The following is a 21,991-nucleotide window of genomic DNA, read 5'->3' on the forward strand; positions in this document are numbered from 1 at the left end:
GGCTAACATGGTGAAACCCCATCTCTACTAAAAATACGAAAAATTAGCCGGGCATGGTGGCGCACACCTGTAGTCCCAGCTACTCAGGAGGCTGAGGCAGGAGAATGTCATGAACCTGGGAGGCGGAGCTCACAGTGAGCTGAGATCGCACCACTGCACTCCAGCCTGGGTGACAGAGTGAGACTCTGTCTCAAAAAAAATAAAAGATACTCCTGGATGGCATTATTATTGGATTACCTTATATGTAGCATGCTTAGAACAGAGGGGGGAAAATGATGGCTTATAATAAAGGACTGTTTGAGAACAAGGGCTGTCTTTGTATCTCCCTTTGCCTGGTATTGGTACCTTCCACAGAGCAGATAATCAATATTTCTTGATATCTGATTAATAATGATAGTCAGTGATGATTAATAATGATAGTGATAATCAACAATGATAACCATTGTTGATTTCTTATAAAACATAAGGCTTTAAATATCATAACGTGATTACAAGTTGGTAATGCTGAGTCTTTATCTTCATTACCTGACTTAAACCTGGTCCTCAGTTAGGTTTGCCCTTATGTTATGATCACTATTCCTTTGTTTGGGCCTATGGTCAATTGTGTAATCAAGTGAAATATTTTACAAAGCATTTCAAATTATCTTTTATGTTATGCTTTTAAAGCAGCATTATGTTTAAACAGAATATTTCTTTGATACAAGCTTTCGTTCTATTAGGCTTAGCATGGAAATTTTTATTTTAAGGTTATCTTTATAAAGCATTAACTCTAGCGAAGTCTTGCTTTCTGGAATCTATGGTCAGGACTGGTAAACATCTGTTGAAAAGAATGGACATGCTTTTGCTTTCTGCTCTTACTAGGCTAACTTTCAGACATAATTTTAGGGATATTTTGGGCTGCCTTTGAAGCTAGCCCATTTTGGGCATAGGACATTGGCATATGGAGAACTGACCCTAAGTTCCATTAAGCCAAAACATTTTGTTGAAGAATTTCCAAAATTTTAGTGATGTCATTACAGTTTAGTTACTTGTACTTATGCTCTAGACAGCTACAAGAAACATGGTAGAATTGACTTCTGTTGTATGAAGTGGCGTCTTGAGTCTTAAACCTATTTTACTTTGGTGTTCTACAATATTTGGAAAGGCAACAGTTATTACATAAATGTTCAATGTTAAGACTGTAGAGAACACTAAGTTACACTTGACACTTAGTTGAACTCCCCAGTCAGTTATCCCTTCTTTAGATGAGTTTATGTAGTTCTCAAATGAATGCTTGTAAGACTGGGAACAGAACCCATTTACTCTTCTGTTTCTCTCTACCTAAAGAGGAAATAGCGAACCCTATGATCTTCTATTTGGGCTACCTTTTCCTTTTCCTATGTTAGAAATTCATAGCCATGAGTCAGTACCTCAAATTAGAGTTTTTATAGCCATGAGAGGGACCCAGTTCCTGAATCAGACGGCTTAAGCCAGAGAGAACTTACTATGGTGCCTGACACTTTTCATTTCTCTTGAAACATGTTCTTAATCTTTCTCTTTATTCCAACTCACCCCCTTGATTAAATTAATTACTTTCTCATGTGTTCTTAAACTTTTACTGTTATGTGTACCATCTGATATTAAAATTAGTTGGGTATTGTTTTTCATTCTAGACTATGAGCTCATCTTTGTACTCCCCATAGCTCCCTGAATGGTTTTGACACATAATAGGCACTCAGCAAATGTTAATGAATTCAATATTTCATCATGGAACATTGAAACCAAGTTCTTGCATTTACCTGGAACAGTAATTACCTCCTCAAAGAGAAACTGTGTGGCTAGGGAGCAGAAGTGACAAGGAGACCATCTTTCCACTAGAGTCCTTTACAACACGGCCCTGCATTATCCATGCAAACATAAATTAAACTCTGTTTTTAACAACATACTTTTTAGATTTTTTTTTCAACAGTTGAAGATGCTGAGGTTAAGAGATTTAAATAACTTGTCTACTGTCACAGAGCTAGTAGATGGTAGAGCAAAGGTGTGAATCTGTGAAACCTTCATTTTTTTCCCGGACCTTGAACAGCATCTCAGCCAACCTTGATTTCATTCATATAATCATCAGGGCATGTATGTGACCTAAGAACTATTTATATTTATTCTTTTTATCATATACTATTGTATCATAGAGGACACAAAATACATTACCTCCACTCTGGAATGGCACCTCTATTTTAAAAGACCATTGGCAAAACCTCTCCGATGAGATTTTGATGATGGAAGAATGTTATATTCAAGACTCACCTAACTATACCTGCATCTCACAGATACTTACCCTTTAAGCAGTAAACAGTTATTTTCAGCTAGGAAAGCCACTCTCAATCAGGTAATGGTTTCTTAAGCTGAAAAAGGCTTTCCACTTAAGAATCGTGATAGGCCAAGGTCATTACCTTTCCATCTACTTATGGGAAAATTCAAACTAAAGGAATACCAGTGTTTGGAACTCACAATTCACTCTATAGTGGGGAGTGGGGGAGTGCAAGGTAAGCAAAGTGATTATATTTCCCTTAGAAATATTGTTAACTATTTTTTCAAAATATGGATTAAAGCTTAAAACATACCCAAAATACACTGATTCTAAATGGACCTGACACCTTGATCTTCAATCATGGAATAACATATGAGTGAGGATTCCCAATGGACCATTGTACACTACAATATTTATTACTATAAAGATCTAAGAGCTCTTAGCCACTTTCAAACTTTTAAGAGTTGTTCAGCTCTCATCCTCTTGACTTGTGTTTTCACATTTTAAAATTCTGGTTTGTTTTGTGTGATGTATTCAGAAATACCTCCCTACCTTGATTTCAGAATAATATTTGGCTTTTTAATAAATTTAAGGAAGTGCAGATATGAAAGTATACCCATTAATGCATGGGGACTGCAGTACCTTTAACTGGCCCATTTTTCGGCCTCTGTTTATCCATCTGCAAAATGGTAACTAGGTTTTGCCTTCTAGTTAGTTGATATGATAAAAATACTAATAAATTGAAAGGCTGTGGGATGATACCTTTATCAGTTCCTTCTATGGATGGTGTAATTTTCACTGTAGTTTACTTTAGCATATATGGTCTCAAGAATAAAAATAAGGAATCACTAAGGAACCTCCTGAATGCAATACTATTAACATTCACAAAAATAGCTATATGCAAATTAGTAGATGTCCTTAGCTGAGACAAAATTATTTTGAGGTTGTGATCGTGAAAATTAACGTAAGCTGATATAATTTTGAATTGTATGCATCTGTTTTCATGAAAGAAACCTATTTGGAGAGGTTTATTCTTGAAAAATTATGGAATTAAAAGTTAAATAGGATTCTTAACATCTGTTTTTAAATCTTGAATTATATGCAGCTCATAGAGTTTCTCTCCTGTATGCATATTAAATTATATATAATGAACTATTAGTGGTTTTAGGTAACATTTGGTTACTGAATACACTATGCTAAGCATTTCATGTGCATTATCACCTGTATTCACAAAATATTATGAGGTAAAAGCACTGTTACAATTTCCATTTTTTTCAGAAGAGGGTGTGATTTAGAGAAATTGAGTACTGTATACTACCTCCCAACTTTGGCAGTGTCATCTGAATTTTTTTGTCATGAACATGTTTTACATAGCTTGTTGTTAAAGTCCATTTTTGATAAATTTTTTTGAATAGACGTGTGTAATGCAAGTGCATGAGCTTTGTGGTTAGGTGTAGATTTCATTCCCATTTCTGTAGCTGACTGGGTACATAACCTTGAGTTTCTTTGTCCATAAGAAGAGTATAGGAACATCTGTCTCTGATGTTGTAAAAATTAATAGATAATAAAAATCTTCTGGCCATAGTTCAGGTACATAACAAGGACTCATTAAATGTCAGTTGTCACCACCTTACCTTCTTTCCGTAAAATATTTCCTTTCTGTCTGTCCCAAAGTTTTAGTTTTGCTCTTCACGTGTATCATAATGTATTATGAGCATCCTAAGAAGATAGCTTATACTATTGTCCCAATTTTACAGTTGAGAAAACAGACTAAAATGTTGTAGATTCCTGGTTGAATCCCTATAGCAGTCTGATTCCAGAGCCTGTGTTTTTAGCTATAATGTGCTTTGGTATGAAGATATATTCCAATAACAGATTATATTCTGATATTTCAGACAAGAATCTAAATCACAGAAATTATTCTCTTGTACCCGCATCCCTACCATTCAGTTCTTCCCTTCTTAGGTTATGCTGGTATAACAGTGTATCTCCTTATTACTCTTGTAATAAGTTTGTATATTAAATGCTCAGACATCCTTCTGATTCTAAAATCTGTGATCCTCTGTCATTTGGATACATTTGCAGTAGTCTGAGGCAGCTCTGAGAATCGTTTAAGGGAAAAGTATTCATCACTGTGGCTTTAGTAAGGAATATGTTGACATTTTTACTCCAACTCCAGGAACTCCTACTGACCTGAAATTAACCAGTTCATGGAGGTTTTTGGTGGGGACTAAGGAATGAAATTAACTCCCTAAGTCTCCTCTTCTTAAAAAAGAACCTCAAAATACTGCTGCCCAAATGGATTTAACTTTAGTTATATTTGTTTTTACATGCAAATACATTTTACTCAGCCTAAAAAGGCAAAGAAATGAAGCTATTTGGTTTGCAGAGGAACAGATCACTCTCCTGAGCATGTCAGACTGTTTATGTGTGTTTTTCACTCCATCTTACTCTGTCTTTGTCTTTCATGTTCTTTTTTCTGTCTCTGTTTCAGTTTGTCCTGTTTCTATTGCTCCCTCACAGCAACTGTCTTCCTATTTTGATAATCCTGTTTCATCTCTATAAGGAAAAGGCTCTCTCAAGGATGCAGAAAATGTTACTATTTTTATAACAGTCCCTAAATACACAAAAGATTTTAACTTGGCTATAAAACTTTGTTCTTGGCATAAATTTGGCAGATAGTCTTTCGCCTGGGTGAGACTTTTCATTGGGATCCTGGAAGTGTTGGGACGTCACTATCCTCCACTCTTGCTTCTCCAAGTATGACATTAGTGGTTTTAGCTCTTGTTGACCCATCTTTAAACCAAAGCTTTATAGCCTATTAGAAGCACAGTGTGGATTTTTCTTATGATACGTTGGAATAAAAGAAAAAACTTTTCTAAAGTTACAAATGGTTTCATTTACCAAAATGACTATTTCACTTGGAAAGTTTTGTCTTTTCTGTAAAAATTCCAGGAGTTGGGTGGGCTTGATGTCCTCTCTCCCATTCCACCTCCCCACCCACAGACTCATGTCAGCAAAGATGCTGAGAGTTTTATTCCAGTCTTTTAGGAGGCGAGACCTTGACCAAGGAGTAGCTAAGACATATTTTTCTGCTTTTATTTTTTAAAAACTTTTTTTAAAAAAAGTTTTTCATATAACTTTTTCATCTTGTATAACTGAATAAAGAAACTTTTTTTATTGAAATTAAAGTAAGGAAATACCACAGGATGGCTTTAAAGTGTTTGTTTCACTGTAGCACATAGGGCAAATGCCTTGGAACATCAGTAATTACTATTTGAGGCAACCTTTGGGGATTGAGATATATGCCTTTCAGATCTGCACTTCATCTCATACTTCATCATTTATTGGATCAAATAGCAGTCTCATTTACTTAGGATCCGTGTCAGCGCCTTGAGCTCCAAATCGGGTATTACATGTCACCTTGTGAAAGATCCTCTGCGTTACCCCATCAATTCTGCTTCATTAAAGGACTTTAGATGATCATCTTAAAGCTTTAAAGAAATGAAAAATATTTGCCCTCTCCATAAAAAAAATGCTTACAACTTTATCTTACATTTTACTCAGCAGAGTAACTTTGCCCAGCCCTGGAGCAGAACATTCTTAAAAGTAAGCCCAGTAAACCTAAGCGTTGGATGGTTCTGCAAGTAACCACTGCAAAAAAGATTTCCTGGTGGAAGTAAGTAGTGTCTTTTGCTAGTGTACCAGGTTGTTTAATAAAACTAGGAATAGCTGAGAGTAGGAAAAGTCATGAGGCTTTTTCTCATCACAAGCTGTGTAATACATACTTCAGGTAACCTCCGTGGGTTTCCTCACTGCTGTTGGCTCAGCTGTGGCTTTTTATGGAACCATAGCTGCATTTCCATCTCTTTCATCCCTCCCTTTTTATGAGAATAAAAAGTGAATTGGGTGCTATTTAAATATTCTCTACTTACATTTATTGAAAACTACCCTGCCGCAGGGCACAGCACGTTGGAAAACTGCCTTGCACCAGCCCAGTTTTCCACTCAGGTGGTTTACCCCAAAACCTGGCCTTTGCTTTCCTCAGACCTTTAATTTCTTTAAACTAAATGATCACAGAAAAACCTAGGAGGAGCTAGTTCCATTTGTGAGGTTTTCAATAAAACTTAAGTGGAATGTGGCTAGAAAAGCAGACCCATGAAAGGCCATGACTACTATGCTGACACTAGAGGAAAAACCCACAGAATTTTTTTTATTTTTTTGAGACAGAGTTTCGCTCTTGTTGCCCAGGCTGGAGTGCAATGGCGCGATCTTGGCTCAAAGCAACCTCTGTCTCCTAGATTCAAGTGATTCTCCTGCCTCAGCCCCATGAGTAGCTGGGGTTACAGGCATGTGCCACCACGCCTGGCTAATTTTGTATTTTTTTTAGTATAGATGGGGTTTCTCCATGTTGGTCAGGCTGGTCTCGAACTCCCCACCTCAGGTGATCCACCTGCCTCGGCCTCCCAAAGTGCTGGGATTACAGGTGTGAGCCACCGTGCCCGGCCTAAACCCACAGAATTCTTATACCTCTTGCTTTAAGTGTTGGGAGAAAATGAAAAAAAAAAAAGTTAAAGAGCTTTAGTACTGGTACACTTTGGGACAGAAAGGCAGCTAGGGATGTTTGGTTAAATTCATTTGTCACATATTGGTGTTTTATTTAAAATATTGTCCAGAAATAAACAATTCATACATGTTCAATTTTGTGCCTTTCTGAGTAGCCTGGTGAAATCTTACAGCATCCCTCCCAGACCGTGAATCATCCCTTTGTCTGGCATCTCCAGGCTGTATATGCTACCTATCCTTTGGTCACTTGGCAGCCGTCTTGGTTGCAGTATTACAGTGCTTGTATTCAGGTAACCTTTATTTTACTTAATGGCCCCAAAGCACAAGGGTTGATGCTGGCATATTGTTATAATTGTTCTATTTTATTACCAGTTATTGTTGTTAATCTTTGTGCCTAACTTATAAATTAAACTGTATCATAGGTCTGTACATATAGGAAAAAACATGGTATATACAGTCATGTATGGCATAGTGACCTTTCAGTCAACAGTGGACCTTATATGCTCGTGCAACAGTGTTCCAGTAAAATTATAATACCAGATTTTTACTGTACCTTTTCTATGTTTAGATACACAAATACTTACCATTGTGTTACAGTTGCCTACAGTATTCGGTACAGTAACATACTGCACAGATTTTTTGTCTGGGAGTAATAAAAGAGGTTATAGCATATAGCTTAGGTGTGTTGTAGGCTATTCTATCTAGGTTTGTACAAGCATACTCTATGATGTTTGCACAGTGATGAAATCACCTAATAACACACTTTCTCAGAACACATCTTTGTTGTTAAGCAATGCGTGGGTGTATAGTGTTGGTACTGTCCATGGTTTCAGGCATCCACTGGGGGTCTTGGAACGTATCCCCATAGATAAGGAGCGGGGGACAGTTGTAGAATAAATTATATTTTGAAACTTGCTTCATTTATTGTTAGCAGATTTCCTTCAAGTCATTAAATATTTTTGAAGACATAGATATTTTAATGGTGGCTGGATCATTTATTTGTCTGATTTTCTATCATTAAACTTTTAGATCGTTTAGAATTTTTTACCATACTAATTTAGAATAAATAAATTCCTATATATAAATCTTTGTTGTTATCTGTGATTATTTGTTTAGGATAAATTCCCAGAAGTGGAAATTCTGGGTCCAGAATACGTATATTTTTAAGTCACTTTGTGTTTACATATTGCCAGGTTGCCCTAAGTAAAGTTCTATCAATTTGTGCTTCATTCATTCATTCAGCTAAGGTTGATGTTCCTCATTTCCTTCCTTTAGTCTTGCTTTGCTAACACTAGGCTTACTTTTTTTAAGGACTTCAATTTGGTAGACTAAAAACAATAATTCTCTCTCTTACACTGCTGGTAGGAATGTAAAATGGTAAAGTCACTGTGGAAAACAGTTTGGCATTTCCTTAAAAAACAAAATCTAGAATTCCCATATTATCCAGCCATTGAACTCCTAGGTAAATAACAACAACCTAAAAAAGAAAACAGTAAGCTTGTATGATAATGTTCATTGCAGCATTATTCACACTAGCCAAAATGTGGAAACAACCCAAGTATCCACCAAAAGAAGAATAGAATAAACCAAATGTGAACTGTCCATACAATGAAACATTATTCAGGTTGGGCACGTGGCTCACGCCTGCAATCCCAGCAATATGGGAGGCTGAGGTGGATGGATCACCTGAGGTCAGGAGTTTTGAGACCAGCCTAGCCAGCATGGCAAAACCCGATCTCTACTGAAAATACAAAAATTAGCTGGGGGTGGTGGCAGACAGCTGTAATCCCAGCTACTTGGGAGGCGGAAGCATGAGAATCGCTTGAACCTGGAAAGCGGAGATTGCAGTGAGCTGAGATTGCACCACTGCACTCCGGCCTAGGGGACAGAGAGAGACTCTGTCTCAAAAAAGAAAAGGAAACATTATTCAGCCACAAAAAAGAATGAAAGTCTGATTCATGCTGTAGCATAGGTGAACCTTGGAAATGTTCTGCTAAATTAAGCCAGAATCAAAAGGACAAACAGGGTATGATTCTACTTATATGAAAAATACACAATAGGCAAATTTGTAAACATAGAAAGTAGATTAGAGGTTACCAGGCATTGGGGAAAATAGGGGAATGGAGAGTTATTGCTTACTAGTTACAGGGTCTGGCAAGTGATTAAAAAGTTTTGGGTTGGGAGGCTGAGGCAGGTGGATCACTTGAAGTCAGCAGTTTGAGACCAGCCTGGCCAACATGGTGAAACCCTGTCTCTACTAAAACTACCAAAAAAAAAAAAAAAAAATTAGCCGAATATGGTGGCATATGCCTATAGTCCCAGCTACTTGGGAGGCTGAGGCAGGAGAAGCACTTGAACCTTGGAGGTGGAGGTTGCAGTGAGCCGAGATTGCACCATTGCACTCCAGCCTGGGCAACAGAGTGAGACTCCATCTCAAAAAAACAAAAACAAAAAAAGTTTTGGGAATAGGAAGAGGTGATGGTTGTACCACACTGTGAATGTCATTAGTGCCACTGAGTTGTATTCCTAAAAATGGTTAAAATGGTAAATTTTATTTTATATACTGTGACCACAAACAAAAGAAAGAACAATAATAAGTTTTATTTGGGGAAGAAAAGCAATTTTAATTTATATTTATTTGATTACTATTGAGGTTGAACATTGAACAAGTGTTAATTAGCCATTGACCATTTTGAAGTTTTTCTATTCTTATTGATTTGATTTGATTTTTTGAGATGGAGTCTCACTCTGTCACCCAGGCTGGAGTGTAGTGGCAGGGTCCCAGCTCACCACAACCTCTGCCTCCCAGGTTCAAGCAATTCTCCTGCCTCAGCCTCCTGAGTAGCTGGGATTACAGGTGCACGCCACCACACCCAACTAATTTTGTATTTTTAGTAGAGATGGGGTTTCACCATGTTGGCCAGGCTGCTCTCAAACTCCTGACCTCAAGTGATCCACCCACCTTGGCCTCCCAAAGTGCTGGGATTATAGGCATGAGCCACTATACCCGGCCCTCATTGACTTTCAGATCTCATATATGAGGATTATTAATCTTTTATATTTATATTGCACATTTCATATGTTGCAGATAAACCGTGGTTGTTTTAGAAACATTAGAATACATAAGAAGGAAGGTAAGCAGGGAGGGAAGGGAGGGAGGGAGTTCAGAGTCATCTAAAGATAAACCTTTGGTATATATACTTCCAAATTCTTTTACTCTGTGTATATCACGAATATCCTTCCATGTCAATTTTGTTTGCTGGTTTGTTTTAAGAGACAGGTTCTTGCTATGTTGCCCAGGCTGGTCTTGAACTCCTGGGCTCAATAGATCCTCCTACCTCAGCTTCCCATGTAGCTAGGACTGTAGGCATGCACCACCATGCCCAGCCTCCATGTCAGTTTTTTTTTTTTAATTTAAAAATTTAATTTTTGTGGGTACATGGTAGGGGTATATATATATACACACACACAGACACACACAGACACACACATACCTGGGGTATTACATCATATATATATATATATATATATATATATATGTTGTTTTGATACAGACATGTAATACATAATAGTCACGTCATGTAAAATGGGGTATCTGTTCCCTCAAGTATTTATCCTTTGTGTTACAAACAATCTGTACTCTTTTAGTTATTTTAAAATGTATAATTAATATGACTATAGTCACCCTGTTGTGCTATCAAATACTGGGTCTTATTAATTCCACTTTTTGTACCCATTAATCCTCTCCACCTCCCCCCTACCCTCTCACCACCCTTCCCAGCCTTGGGTAATCATCCTTCTCTATCTCCATGAATTCAATTGCTTTGATTTTTAGATCCCACTAATGTAGTGAGAACATGTGATATTTGTCTTTCTGTGCCAGGATTATTTCACTTAGCATAATGACCTCCAGTTTCATCCATGTTGTTGCAAATGACAGGATCTCATTCTTTTTTATGGCTGAGTAGTACTCCATTGTGTATAAGTACCACATTTTCTTTATCCATTCATCTGTTGATGGACACTTAGTTTGCTTTCAAATTTTGGCTGTTGTGAACAGTAGTACTGCAACAAACATGGGAATGCTGGTGTCTCTTTAATATGCTGTTTTCTTTTCTTTTGGGTATATACCTAGCAGTGGGATTGCTGGATTGTATGGTAGCTCTAGTTGTGGTTTTTTTGAGGAACCTCCAAACTATTCGTCATAGTGGTTGTACTAATTTACATTCCCACCAAAAGTGTATGAGGGTTTTCTTCCACATCCTTGCCAGCATTTGTTATTGCGCCTGTCCTTTGGCTATAAGCCATTTTAACTGGGATGAGCTAATATCTCATTGTAGTTTTGATTTGCATTTCTCTGATGATCAGTGGTATTGAGCACTTTTTCATATGCCTGTTTGCCATTTATATATCTTTTTCTGAGAAATGTCTATTCAAATCTTTTGCCCTTTTTTAAATGGTATTATTAGATCTTTTCCTATAGAGTTGTTTGAGCTCCTTATATATTCTGGTTATTAATTCCTTGTCAGATGGGTAGTTTGCAAATATTTTCTCACATTCTGTGGGTTGTTTCTTCACTTTGTTGATTGTTTCCTTGATGTGATCCCATTTGTCCATTTTTGCTTTGGTTGCCTGTGCTTGTGGGGTATTACTGAATTAATTTTTGTCCAGACCAATGTCCTGGAGCATTTCTCCAGTGTTTTCTTGTAGTATTTTCATGGTTTGAGGTCTTAGATTTCAGGCTTTAATCCAGTGGTCTCCAACCTTTTTGGAACCAGGGACCAGTTTCATGGAAGCCAATTTTTCCGTGGACCAGGGTGGGGGACAGGGTGTTTCTGGATGAAACTGTTCTACCCAGATCATCAGGCATTAGTTAGATTCTCATAAGGAGCATGCAACCTAGATCCCTCATATGCACAGTTCACAGTAGGGTTCGTGTTCCTATGAGAATCTAATGCCACCACTGATCTCACAATGCTCTGCTGCCTGACACTCACCTCCTGCTGTGCGACCCAGGCCGTGACCAGTACTGGTCCACGATGTGGGGGTTGGGCCCCCTGCTTTAATCCATTTTTCATTTTATTTTTGTATATAGTGAGAGATAGGGGTCTAGTTTCATTCTTCTGCATATGGATATCCAGTTTCACCAGCACCATTTATTGAAGAGACTGTCTTTTCCCCAGTGTGTGTTCTTGACACCTTTGTCGAAATTGAGTTCATTGTAGGTAGGTAGATTTGTTTCTGCGTTCTTGGCCAGGTGCAGTGGCTCATGCCTTTAATCCCAGCACTTTGGGAGGCTGAGGAGGGTGGATTACCTGAGGTCAGGAGTTCGAGACCAGCCTGACCAACATGGTGAAACCCCATCTCTACTAAAAATACAAAAATTAACTGGACATGATGATGGGTACCTGTAATCCCAGGCACTTGGGAGGCTGAGGCAGGAGAATTGCTTGAACCTGGGAGGCAGAGGTTACAGTAAGCCAAGATCACACCACTGCACTCCAGCCTGGGTGATAAGAAGGAAACTCCATCTCAAAAAAAAAAAAAAAAAAAAAAGATTTATTTCTAGATTCTCTATTGTGTTCCATTGGTCTATGTATCTGCTTTTATTCCAGTACCATGCTCTTTTGGTTACTATAGCTTTGTAGTATAATTTGAAGTCAGGTAATGTGATACCTCCAGTTTTGTTCTTGTTGCTTTGGATAGCTTTGGCTATTCTGGGTCCAGATCAATTTTTCACAACTATATTGTTTTCCATTGTATGCCTGTTTCTTAAATTATGTAATCAGCCTTCTATTATAATTAATTAATCGTCCCTCTGTTTAAAGTTTAATTCATGCAGAAGACAGTGGTACCATGGGAGCACCTCACCAGTCTTCGGGGGAGTCTTAGAGTTCTTCTCAGAAGAGGTGATAATGGCCGGGCATGGTGGCTCATGCCTGTAATCCCAGCACTTTGGGAGGCTGAGGTGGGCAGATCATGATGTCAAGAGATCGAGATCATCCTGGCCGGCTTTGTGAAACCCCGTCTCTACTAAAAATACAAAAATTAGCTGGGCGTGGTGGCGCGTGCCTGTAGTCTCAGCTACTTGGGAGGGAGGCTGAGGCAGGAGAATAGCTTGAACCTGGGAAGCGGAGGTTGCAGTGAGCCAAGATTACGCCACTGCATTCCAGCCTGGGGACAGAGCGAGACTCCGTCTCAAAAAAACGGTGATGTCTAACTTGAGTTGGAAGGGCTACAGAGTTAGGTGTTTCCCTTCTGACAAAAATACTCTTAAACACAGGAAGCTAAGACCTGTCTGCTTGTATTCTTCCCTCCTCTACTAGGTCTCACATTTAGTAACTGGAAAACTGGGATTTAGATTCCCAGTTCCTTCAGCATGAAGCTCAAGCTCTTTTAGTGATGTCACACTGCTTTTCAGAAGGTGGCTTTTTGCACTTACAGGCCGAAGTCTCTGTATTCCTATAGCTGAAGAAATCTTTGAGTTTATTGTGTTATTTTGAACCATCTTGCCTTAATGGAATAGGCAGAAAGTCATCTAGGAAGCCTCTAATCCTGCCTAATGATGCCACTATATAAAGTATATCCTCCCAGCAGACTGATTACTCCCCACATTTTACAGAGGTGAAAGAAAACTGACATTGGTCTAAAGTGTACATATACTTCTGTGTCTTTTTTTTTTTTTTTTTTTTTTTTTTGAGATGGAGTCTTGCTCTGTAGCCAAGGCTGGAGTGAAGTGGTGTGATCTCGGCTCACTACAACCTCTGCCTCCCGGGTTCAAGTGATTCTTCTGCCTCAGCCTCCTGAGTAGCTGGGATTACAGGCGTGCACCACCACACCTGGCTAATTTTTGTATTTTTAGTAGAGACGGGTTTTCACCATCTTGGCCAGGCTGGTCTTGAACTCCTGACCTCATGATCCACCTGCCTCGGCCTCCCAAAGTGCTGGGATTACAGGCGTGAGCCACTGTGCCTGGCCACTTCTGTGTCATTTTATCATGTGCACAGATTCATGTAACCACCACCATCATCAAGATACAAACTGTTCCATCACCACAAATATCTTGCTCATTTCTTCCTGCTCCATTATAGCCCCACTCAGTTCCCATCCCACCACCATCTCTGACCCCTGCCAGCTACTAATCTATTCATCTCTATAATTTTGTCATTTTGAGATTTTTAAGAAATGGAATTTTATGATATGTGACCCTTTGATATTGCCTGTTTTTAAAATGGATTATAATGCCTTTGAGGTCCATCCAAGTGATTGCATGTATCAATAGTCTATTCCCTTTAATTGCTGAGTAGTATTGCATGGTATGGATGTAGCACAGTTTAGTTAACTATTCACCTATTATACAACATTTTGGCTGTTTCCAGTTTATGGCTATTTCAAGTAAAACTGCCTTGAACAATCATGTAAAGGTTTTCATGTAGATAAAAGAAGTTTCATTCCACTGAGCTAAAGGCCCACAAGCACAGTTGCTGGGTCACATTGTAAGGATATGTTTAATTTTTCAAGAAACTTCCAAACTATTTTCCATACTGTCTGTATTATTTTATAATCCTACCATCAATATATGAGAAATCTACCTGTTGAGAAAGAATTATTGAAGTCTCCAGCTATAACTGTAGGTATGTCTATTTCTTCCTTCAGTTCCGTCAGGGTTTGCTTCATATGTTTTGTAGCTCTGTTTTTAGTGCATGCGCATCTCGGGTTGCTGTGTTTTCTTTGTGTAACTTTTTATCATTATATAATGTCTTTCTCTTATCTGGTAATTTTCTTTTCTCTAAAGTCTACTTTATCTTGTATTAAGGTAGCCACCCCCACTTTCCTTCCTGTAACTTTTACGTGATGTATCTTTTTCTAACATTTTAGTTTCAGTGTGTCTGTATCATTATATTTGATATGTTTTAAATGAATTTCCTGTAAAAAACATATAGTTGAGTCATGTTTTAGTCCATTCTTCCAATATCTGTCTTTTAATTAGTGTTTGTAGACCATTTACATTGAATATAATTATTTATCTGTCAGGGCTTAAGTCTGCCATTTTATTTTTTATTTTCTATTTGATCTCTGCTTTTTCTTTCTCTGTTTTTTTGTTTTGTTTAGGCTCGATTTGGTTTTTCTTTTTTGCCTGCCTTCCTGTAGGTTATGGAACATTTTCTAAAATTCTATCTTGATTTGTCTATAGTGTTTTTTTTTTTTTTTAATTTCAATAGGCTTTTGGGGAACAGGTGGTGTTTGGTTACATGAATAAGTTCTTTGGTGGTGATTTCTGAGATTTTTGGTGCACCCATCACCCGAGCAGTGTACACTGTATCCAATGTGTCACATTTTATCCTTTGCCACCCCTCACTCTTTCCCCTGAGTCCTGATAGTCAAATGTATCATTCTTATGCCTTGGCGTCCTCTTAGCTTAGCTCCCACTTATGAGTGAGAACATATGATGTTTGGTTTTCCATTCCTGAGTTACTTCACTTAGAATAATACTCTCCAGCTGGGCACGGCGGCTCATGCCTGTAATCCCGGCACTTTAGGTGGCTGAGGTGGGCGGATCACGAGGTCAAGAGATCAAGACCATCCTGGCCAACATGGTGAAACCCTGTCTCTACTAAAAATACAAAAATGAGCTGGGCGTGGTAGCACATGCCTGTAATCCCAGCTACTCAGGAGGCTGAGGCATGAGAATCACTTGAACCCAGGAGGCGGAGGTTGCAGTGAGCTGAGATCACACCACTGCACTCCAGCCTCATGACAGGGTGAGACTTTGTCTCAAAAAAAAAAAAAAAAAAAAAAGAATAATAGTCTCCAGTTCCATCCAGGTTGCTGTAAATGCCATTATTTCATTCCTTGTTACGGCCGAGTAGTATTCCATTGTGTGTGTGTGTGTGTGTGAGTGTGTGTGTGTATACATGCCACATTTTCTTTATCTACTCGCTGATTAATGGGAATTTGGTTTGGTTCCATATTTTTGCAATCGCAAATTGTGGTGCTATAAACGTGTGTGCAAGTATCTTTTTTACATAATGACTTCTTTTCCTCTTGGTAGATTCCTAGTAGTGGGATTGCTGGAACAAATGGTAGATGTACTTTTAGTTCTTTAAGGAATCGCCACACTGTTTTCCATACTGGTTGTACAAGTTTACATTCCCACCAACAGTGTAAAAGTTCCCTTTTCACTGCATCCATGCCAACGTCTATTATTTTTTAATTTTTTGATTATGGCCATTCTTGCAGGAGTGAGGTGGTATTGCACTGTGGTTTTGATTTGCATTTCCATAGTGATGTTGAGCATTTTTCCATACGCTTGTTGGCCATTTGTATATCTTCTTTTGAGAATTGTCTATTCACATCCTTAACCCACTTTTTGATGTGATTGTTTGGGTTTGTTTTGCTGATTTGTTGGAGTTCTTTGTAGATTCTGGAAACTAGTCCTTTGTCAGATGTATAGATTGTGAAGATTTTCTCCCACTCTGTGGGTTGTATGTTAACTTGGCTAATTATTTCTTTTGCTGTGCAGAAGCTTTTTAGTTTAATTAATTCCCATCTATTTATCTTTGTTTTTGTTGCATTTGCTCTTGGGTTCTTGGTCATGAAGTATTTGCCTAAGCCAATGTCTAGAAGGGTTTTTTCTGAAGTTATCTTCTAGAATCTTTATGGTTTCAGGTCTTAGATTTAAGTCTTTAATCCATCTTGAGTTGATTTTTGTATTAAATATAAGGTGAGAGAAGAGCATGCAGTTTCATTCTTCTACATGTGGCTTGCCAATTATCCTAGCACCATTTGTTGAAGAGTTTTTATGTATAGTTTTAAAAATTATGGGGGGAGGAGCCAAGATGGCCGAATAGGAACAGCTCCGGTATACAGCTCCCAGCGTGAGCGACGCAGAAGATGGGTGATTTCTGCATTTCCATCTGAGGTACCGAGTTCATCTCACTAGGGAGTGCCAGACAGTGGGCGCAGGTCAGTGGGTGCGCGCACCGTGCGCAAGCCGAAGCAGGGCGAGGCATTGCCTCACTTGGGAAGCGCAAGGGGTCAGGGAGTTCCCTTTCCGAGTCAAAGAAAGGGGTGACGGACGCACCTGGATAATTGGGTCACTCCCACCTGAATATTGCGCTTTTCGGACCGGCTTAAAAAACGGCGCACCACGAGATTATATCCCGCACCTGGCTGGGAGGGTCCTACGCCCACGGAGTCTCGCTGATTGCTAGCACAGCAGTCTGAGATCAAACTGCAAGGCGGCAGCGAGGCTGGGGGAGGGGCGCCCGCCATTGCCCAGGCTTGATTAGGTAAACAAAGCAGCCGGGAAGCTCGAACTGGGTGGAGCCCACCACAGCTCAAGGAGGCCTGCCTGCCTCTGTAGGCTCCACCTCTGGGGGCAGGGCACAGACAAACAAAAAGACAGCAGTAACCTCTGCAGACTTAAATGTCCCTGTCTGACAGCTTTGAAGAGAGCAGTGGTTCTCCCAGCACGCAGCTGGAGATCTGAGAACGGGCAGACTGCCTCCTCAAGTGGGTCCCTGACCCCTCAGCAGCCTAACTGGGAGGCACCCCCCAGCAGGGGCACACTGACACCTCACACAGCAGGGTATTCCAACAGACCTGCAGCTGAGGGTCCTGTCTGTTAGAAGGAAAACTAACAAACAGAAAGGACATCCACACCAAAAACCCATCTGTACATCACCATCATCAAAGACCAAAAGTAGATAAAACCACAAAGATGGGGAAAAAACCGAACAGAAAAACTGGAAACTCTAAAATGCAGAGCGCCTCTCCTCCTCCAAAGGAACGCAGTTCCTCACCAGCAACGGAACAAAGCTGGATGGAGAATGACTTTGACGAGCTGAGAGAAGAAGGCTTCAGACGATCGAATTACTCTGAGCTACGGGAGGACATTCAAACCAAAGGCAAAGAAGTTGAAAACTTTGAAAAAAATTTAGAGGAATGTATAACTAGAATAACCAATACAGAGAAGTGCTTAAAGGAGCTGATGGAGCTGAAAACCAAGGCTCGAGAACTACGTGAAGAATGCAGAAGCCTCAGGAGCCGATGCGATCAACTGGAAGAAAGGGTATCAGCGATGGAAGATGAAATGAATGAAATGAAGCGAGAAGGGAAGTTTAGAGAAAAAAGAATAAACAGAAATGAGCAAAGCCTCCAAGAAATATGGGACTATGTGATAAGACCAAATCTACGTCTGATCGGTGTACCTGAAAGTGATGGGGAGAATGGAACCAAGTTGGAAAACACTCTGCAGGATATTATCCAGGAGAACTTCCCCAATCTAGCAAGGCAGGCCAACGTTCAGATTCAGGAAATACAGAGAACGCCACAAAGATACTCCTCGAGAAGAGCAACTCCAAGACACATAATTGTCAGATTCACCAAAGTTGAAATGAAGGAAAAAATGTTAAGGGCAGCCAGAGAGAAAGGTCGGGTTACCCTCAAAGGGAAGCCCATCAGACTAACAGCGGATCTCTCGGCAGAAACCCTACAAGCCAGAAGAGAGTGGGGGCCAATATTCAACATTCTTAAAGAAAAGAATTTTCAACCCAGAATTTCATATCCAGCCAAACTAAGCTTCATAAGTGAAGGAGAAATAAAATCCTTTACAGACAAGCAAATGCTGAGAGATTTTGTCCCCACCAGGCCTGCCCTAAAAGAGCTCCTGAAGGAAGCACTAAACATGGAAAGGAACAACCGGTACCAGCCGCTGCAAAATCATGCCAAAATGTAAAGACCATCGAGACTAGGAAGAAACTGCATCAACTAACGAGCAAAATCACCAGCTAACATCATAATGACAGGATCATATTCACACATAACAATATTAACTTTAAATGTAAATGGATTAAATGCTCCAATTAAAAGACACAGACTGGCAAATTGGATAAAGAGTCAAGACCCATCAGTGTGCTGTATTCAGGAAACCCATCTCACGTGCAGAGACACACATAGGCTCAAAATAAAAGCATGGAGGAAGATCTACCAAGCAAATGGAAAACAAAAAAAGGCAGGGGTTGCAATCCTAGTCTCTGATAAAACAGACTTTAAACCAACAAAGATCAAAACAGACAAAGAAGGCCATTACATAATGGTAAAGGGATCAATTCAACAAGAAGAGCTAACTATCCTAAATATATATGCACCCAATACAGGAAAACCCAGATTCATAAAGCAAGTCCTGAGTGACCTACAAAGAGACTTAGACTCCCACACATTAATAATGGGAGACTTTAACACCCCACTGTCAACATTAGACAGATCAACGAGACAGGAAGTCAACAAGGATACCCAGGAATTGAACTCAGCTCTGCACCAAGCGGACCTAATAGACATCTACAGAACTCTCCACCCGAAATCAACAGAATATACATTTTTTTCAGCATCACACCTATTCCAAAATTGACCACATACTTGGAAGTAAAGCTCTCCTCAGCAAATGTAAAAGAACAGAGATTATAACAAACTATCTCTCAGACCACAGTGCAATCAAACTAGAACTCAGGATTAAGAATCTCACTCAAAACCGCTCAACTACATGGAAACTGAACAACCTGCTCCTGAATGACTACTGGATACATAACGAAATGAAGGCAGAAATAAAGATGTTCTTTGAAACCAACGAGAACAAAGAAACAACATACCAGAATCTCTGGGATGCATTCAAAGCAGTGTGTAGAGGGAAATTTATAGCACTAAATGCCCACAAGAGAAAGCAGGAAAGATCCAAAATTGACACCCTAACATCACAATTAAAAGAACTAGAAAAGCAAGAGCAAACACATTCAAAAGCTAGCAGAAGGCAAGAAATAACTAAAATCAGAGCAGAACTGAAGGAAATAGAGACACAAAAAACCCTTCAAAAAATTAATGAATCCAGGAGCTGGTTTTTTGAAAGGATCAACAAAATTGATAGACCGCTAGCAAGACTAATAAAGAAAAAAAGAGAGAAGAATCAAATAGACACAATAAAAAATGATAAAGGGGATATCACCACCGATCCCACAGAAATACAAACTACCATCAGAGAATACTACAAACACCTCTACGCAAATAAACTAGAAAATCTAGAAGAAATGGATAAATTCCTCGACACATACACTCTCCCAAGACTAAACCAGGAAGAAGTTGAATCTCTGAATAGACCAATAACAGGAGCTGAAATTGCGGCAATAATCAATAGTTTACCAACCAAAAAGAGTCCAGGACCAGATGGATTCACAGCCGAATTCTACCAGAGGTACAAGGAGGAACTGGTACCATTCCTTCTGAAACTATTCCAATCAATAGAAAAAGAGGGAATCCTCCGTAACTCATTTTATGAGGCCAGCATCATTCTGATACCAAAGCCGGGCAGAGACACAACCAAAAAAAGAGAATTTTAGACCAATATCCTTGATGAACATTGATGTAAAAATCCTCAATAAAATACTGGCAAACCGAATCCAGCAGCACATCAAAAAGCTTATCCTCCATGATCAAGTGGGCTTCATCCCTGGGATGCAAGGCTCGTTCAATATACGCAAATCAATAAATGTAATCCAGCATATAAACAGAGCCAAAGACAAAAACCACATGATTATCTCAATAGATGCAGAAAAAGCCTTTGACAGAATTCAACAACCCTTCATGCTAAAAACTCTCAATAAATTAGGTATTGATGGGACGTATTTCAAAATAATAAGAGCTATCTATGACAAACCCACAGCCAATATCATACTGAATGGGCAAAAACTGGAAGCATTCCCTTTGAAAACTGGCACAAGACAGGGATGCCCTCTCTCACCACTCCTATTCAACATAGTGTTGGAAGTTCTGGCCAGGGCAATTAGGCAGGAGAAGGAAATAAAGGGTATTCAATTAGGAAAAGAGGAAGTCAAATTGTCCCTGTTTGCAGACGACATGATTGTATATCTAGAAAACCCCATTGTCTCAGCCCAAAATCTCCTTAAGCTGATAAGCAACTTCAGCAAAGTCTCAGGATACAAAATCAATGTACCAAAATCACAAGCATTCTTATACACCAACAACAGACAAACAGAGAGCCAAATCATGAGTGAACTCCCATTCACAATTGCTTCAAAGAGAATAAAATACCTAGGAATACAACTTACAAGGGATGTGAAGGACCTCTTCAAGGAGAACTACACACCACTGCTCAAGGAAATAAAAGAGGATACAAACAAATGGAAGAACATTCCATGCTCATGGGTAGGAAGAATCAATATCGTGAAAATGGCCATACTGCCCAAGGTAATTTACAGATTCAATGCTATCCCCATAAAGCTACCAATGACTTTCTTCACAGAATTGGAAAAAACTACTTTAAAGTTCATATGGAACCAAAAAAGAGCCCGCATCGCCAAGGCAATCCTAAGCCAAAAGAACAAAGCTGGAGGCATCACACTACCTGACTTCAAACTATACTGCAAGGCTACAGTAACCAAAACAGCATGGTACTGGTACCAAAACAGAGATATAGATCAATGGAACAGAACAGAGCCCTCAGAAATAACGCCTCATATCTACAACTATCTGATCTTTGACAAATCTGAGAAAAACAAGCAATGGGGAAAGGATTCCCTATTTAATAAATGGTGCTGGGAAAACTGGCTAGCCATATGTAGAAAGCTGAAACTGGATCCCTTCCTTACACCTTATACAAAAATCAATTCAAGATGGATTAAAGACTTAAACGTTAGACCTAAAACCATAAAAACCCTAGAAGAAAACCTAGGCATTACCATTCAGGACATAGGCATGGGCAAAGACTTCATGTCCAAAACACCAAAAGCAATGGCAACAAAAGACAAAATTGACAAATGGGATCTAATTAAACTAAAGAGCTTCTGCACAGCAAAAGAAACTACCATCAGAGTGAACAGGCAACCTACAAAATGGGAGAAAATTTTTGCAACCTACTCATCTGACAAAGGGCTAATATCCAGAATCTACAATGAACTCAAACAAATTTACAAGAAAAAAACAAACAACCCCATCAAAAAGTGGGCGAAGGACCTGAACAGACACTTCTCAAAAGAAGACATTTATGCAGCCAAAAAACACATGAAAAAATGCTCATCATCACTGGCCATCAGAGAAATGCAAATCAAAACCACAATGAGATACCAT

At 39.2% G+C, this 21,991-nt stretch overlaps 1 protein-coding gene and 1 long non-coding RNA gene across 15 annotated transcripts in view; one reads left to right on the plus strand and one right to left on the minus strand.

Annotated features, from left to right (window-relative positions):
- The window catches only part of BCAS3 (BCAS3 microtubule associated cell migration factor), a 718,021-nt gene that overhangs the window by 420,441 nt on the left and 275,589 nt on the right, over positions 1-21,991 (plus strand). For 2 of the 14 annotated variants that reach the window (XM_063799119.1, XM_063799122.1), the window contains one exon: positions 5,855-9,994. The exons of 11 other annotated variants lie outside the window; for them this stretch is intronic. In XM_063799119.1, the coding sequence (XP_063655189.1) occupies positions 5,855-5,862 (8 nt within the window). In that variant the 3' untranslated portion in view covers positions 5,863-9,994. Of the gene's footprint in view, positions 1-5,854; positions 9,995-21,991 lie in introns of those variants that run through there. One more of the 14 variants, XR_010153059.1, reaches the window with a different exon arrangement.
- Positions 1-21,991, minus strand: part of LOC104002960 (uncharacterized) — a 70,680-nt gene that overhangs the window by 28,115 nt on the left and 20,574 nt on the right. The window lies entirely within an intron of this gene.

Source organism: Pan troglodytes, chromosome 19 (genome assembly GCF_028858775.2).
Source record: "Pan troglodytes isolate AG18354 chromosome 19, NHGRI_mPanTro3-v2.0_pri, whole genome shotgun sequence".
In the NCBI taxonomy this organism is placed as follows: domain Eukaryota; kingdom Metazoa; phylum Chordata; class Mammalia; order Primates; family Hominidae; genus Pan; species Pan troglodytes.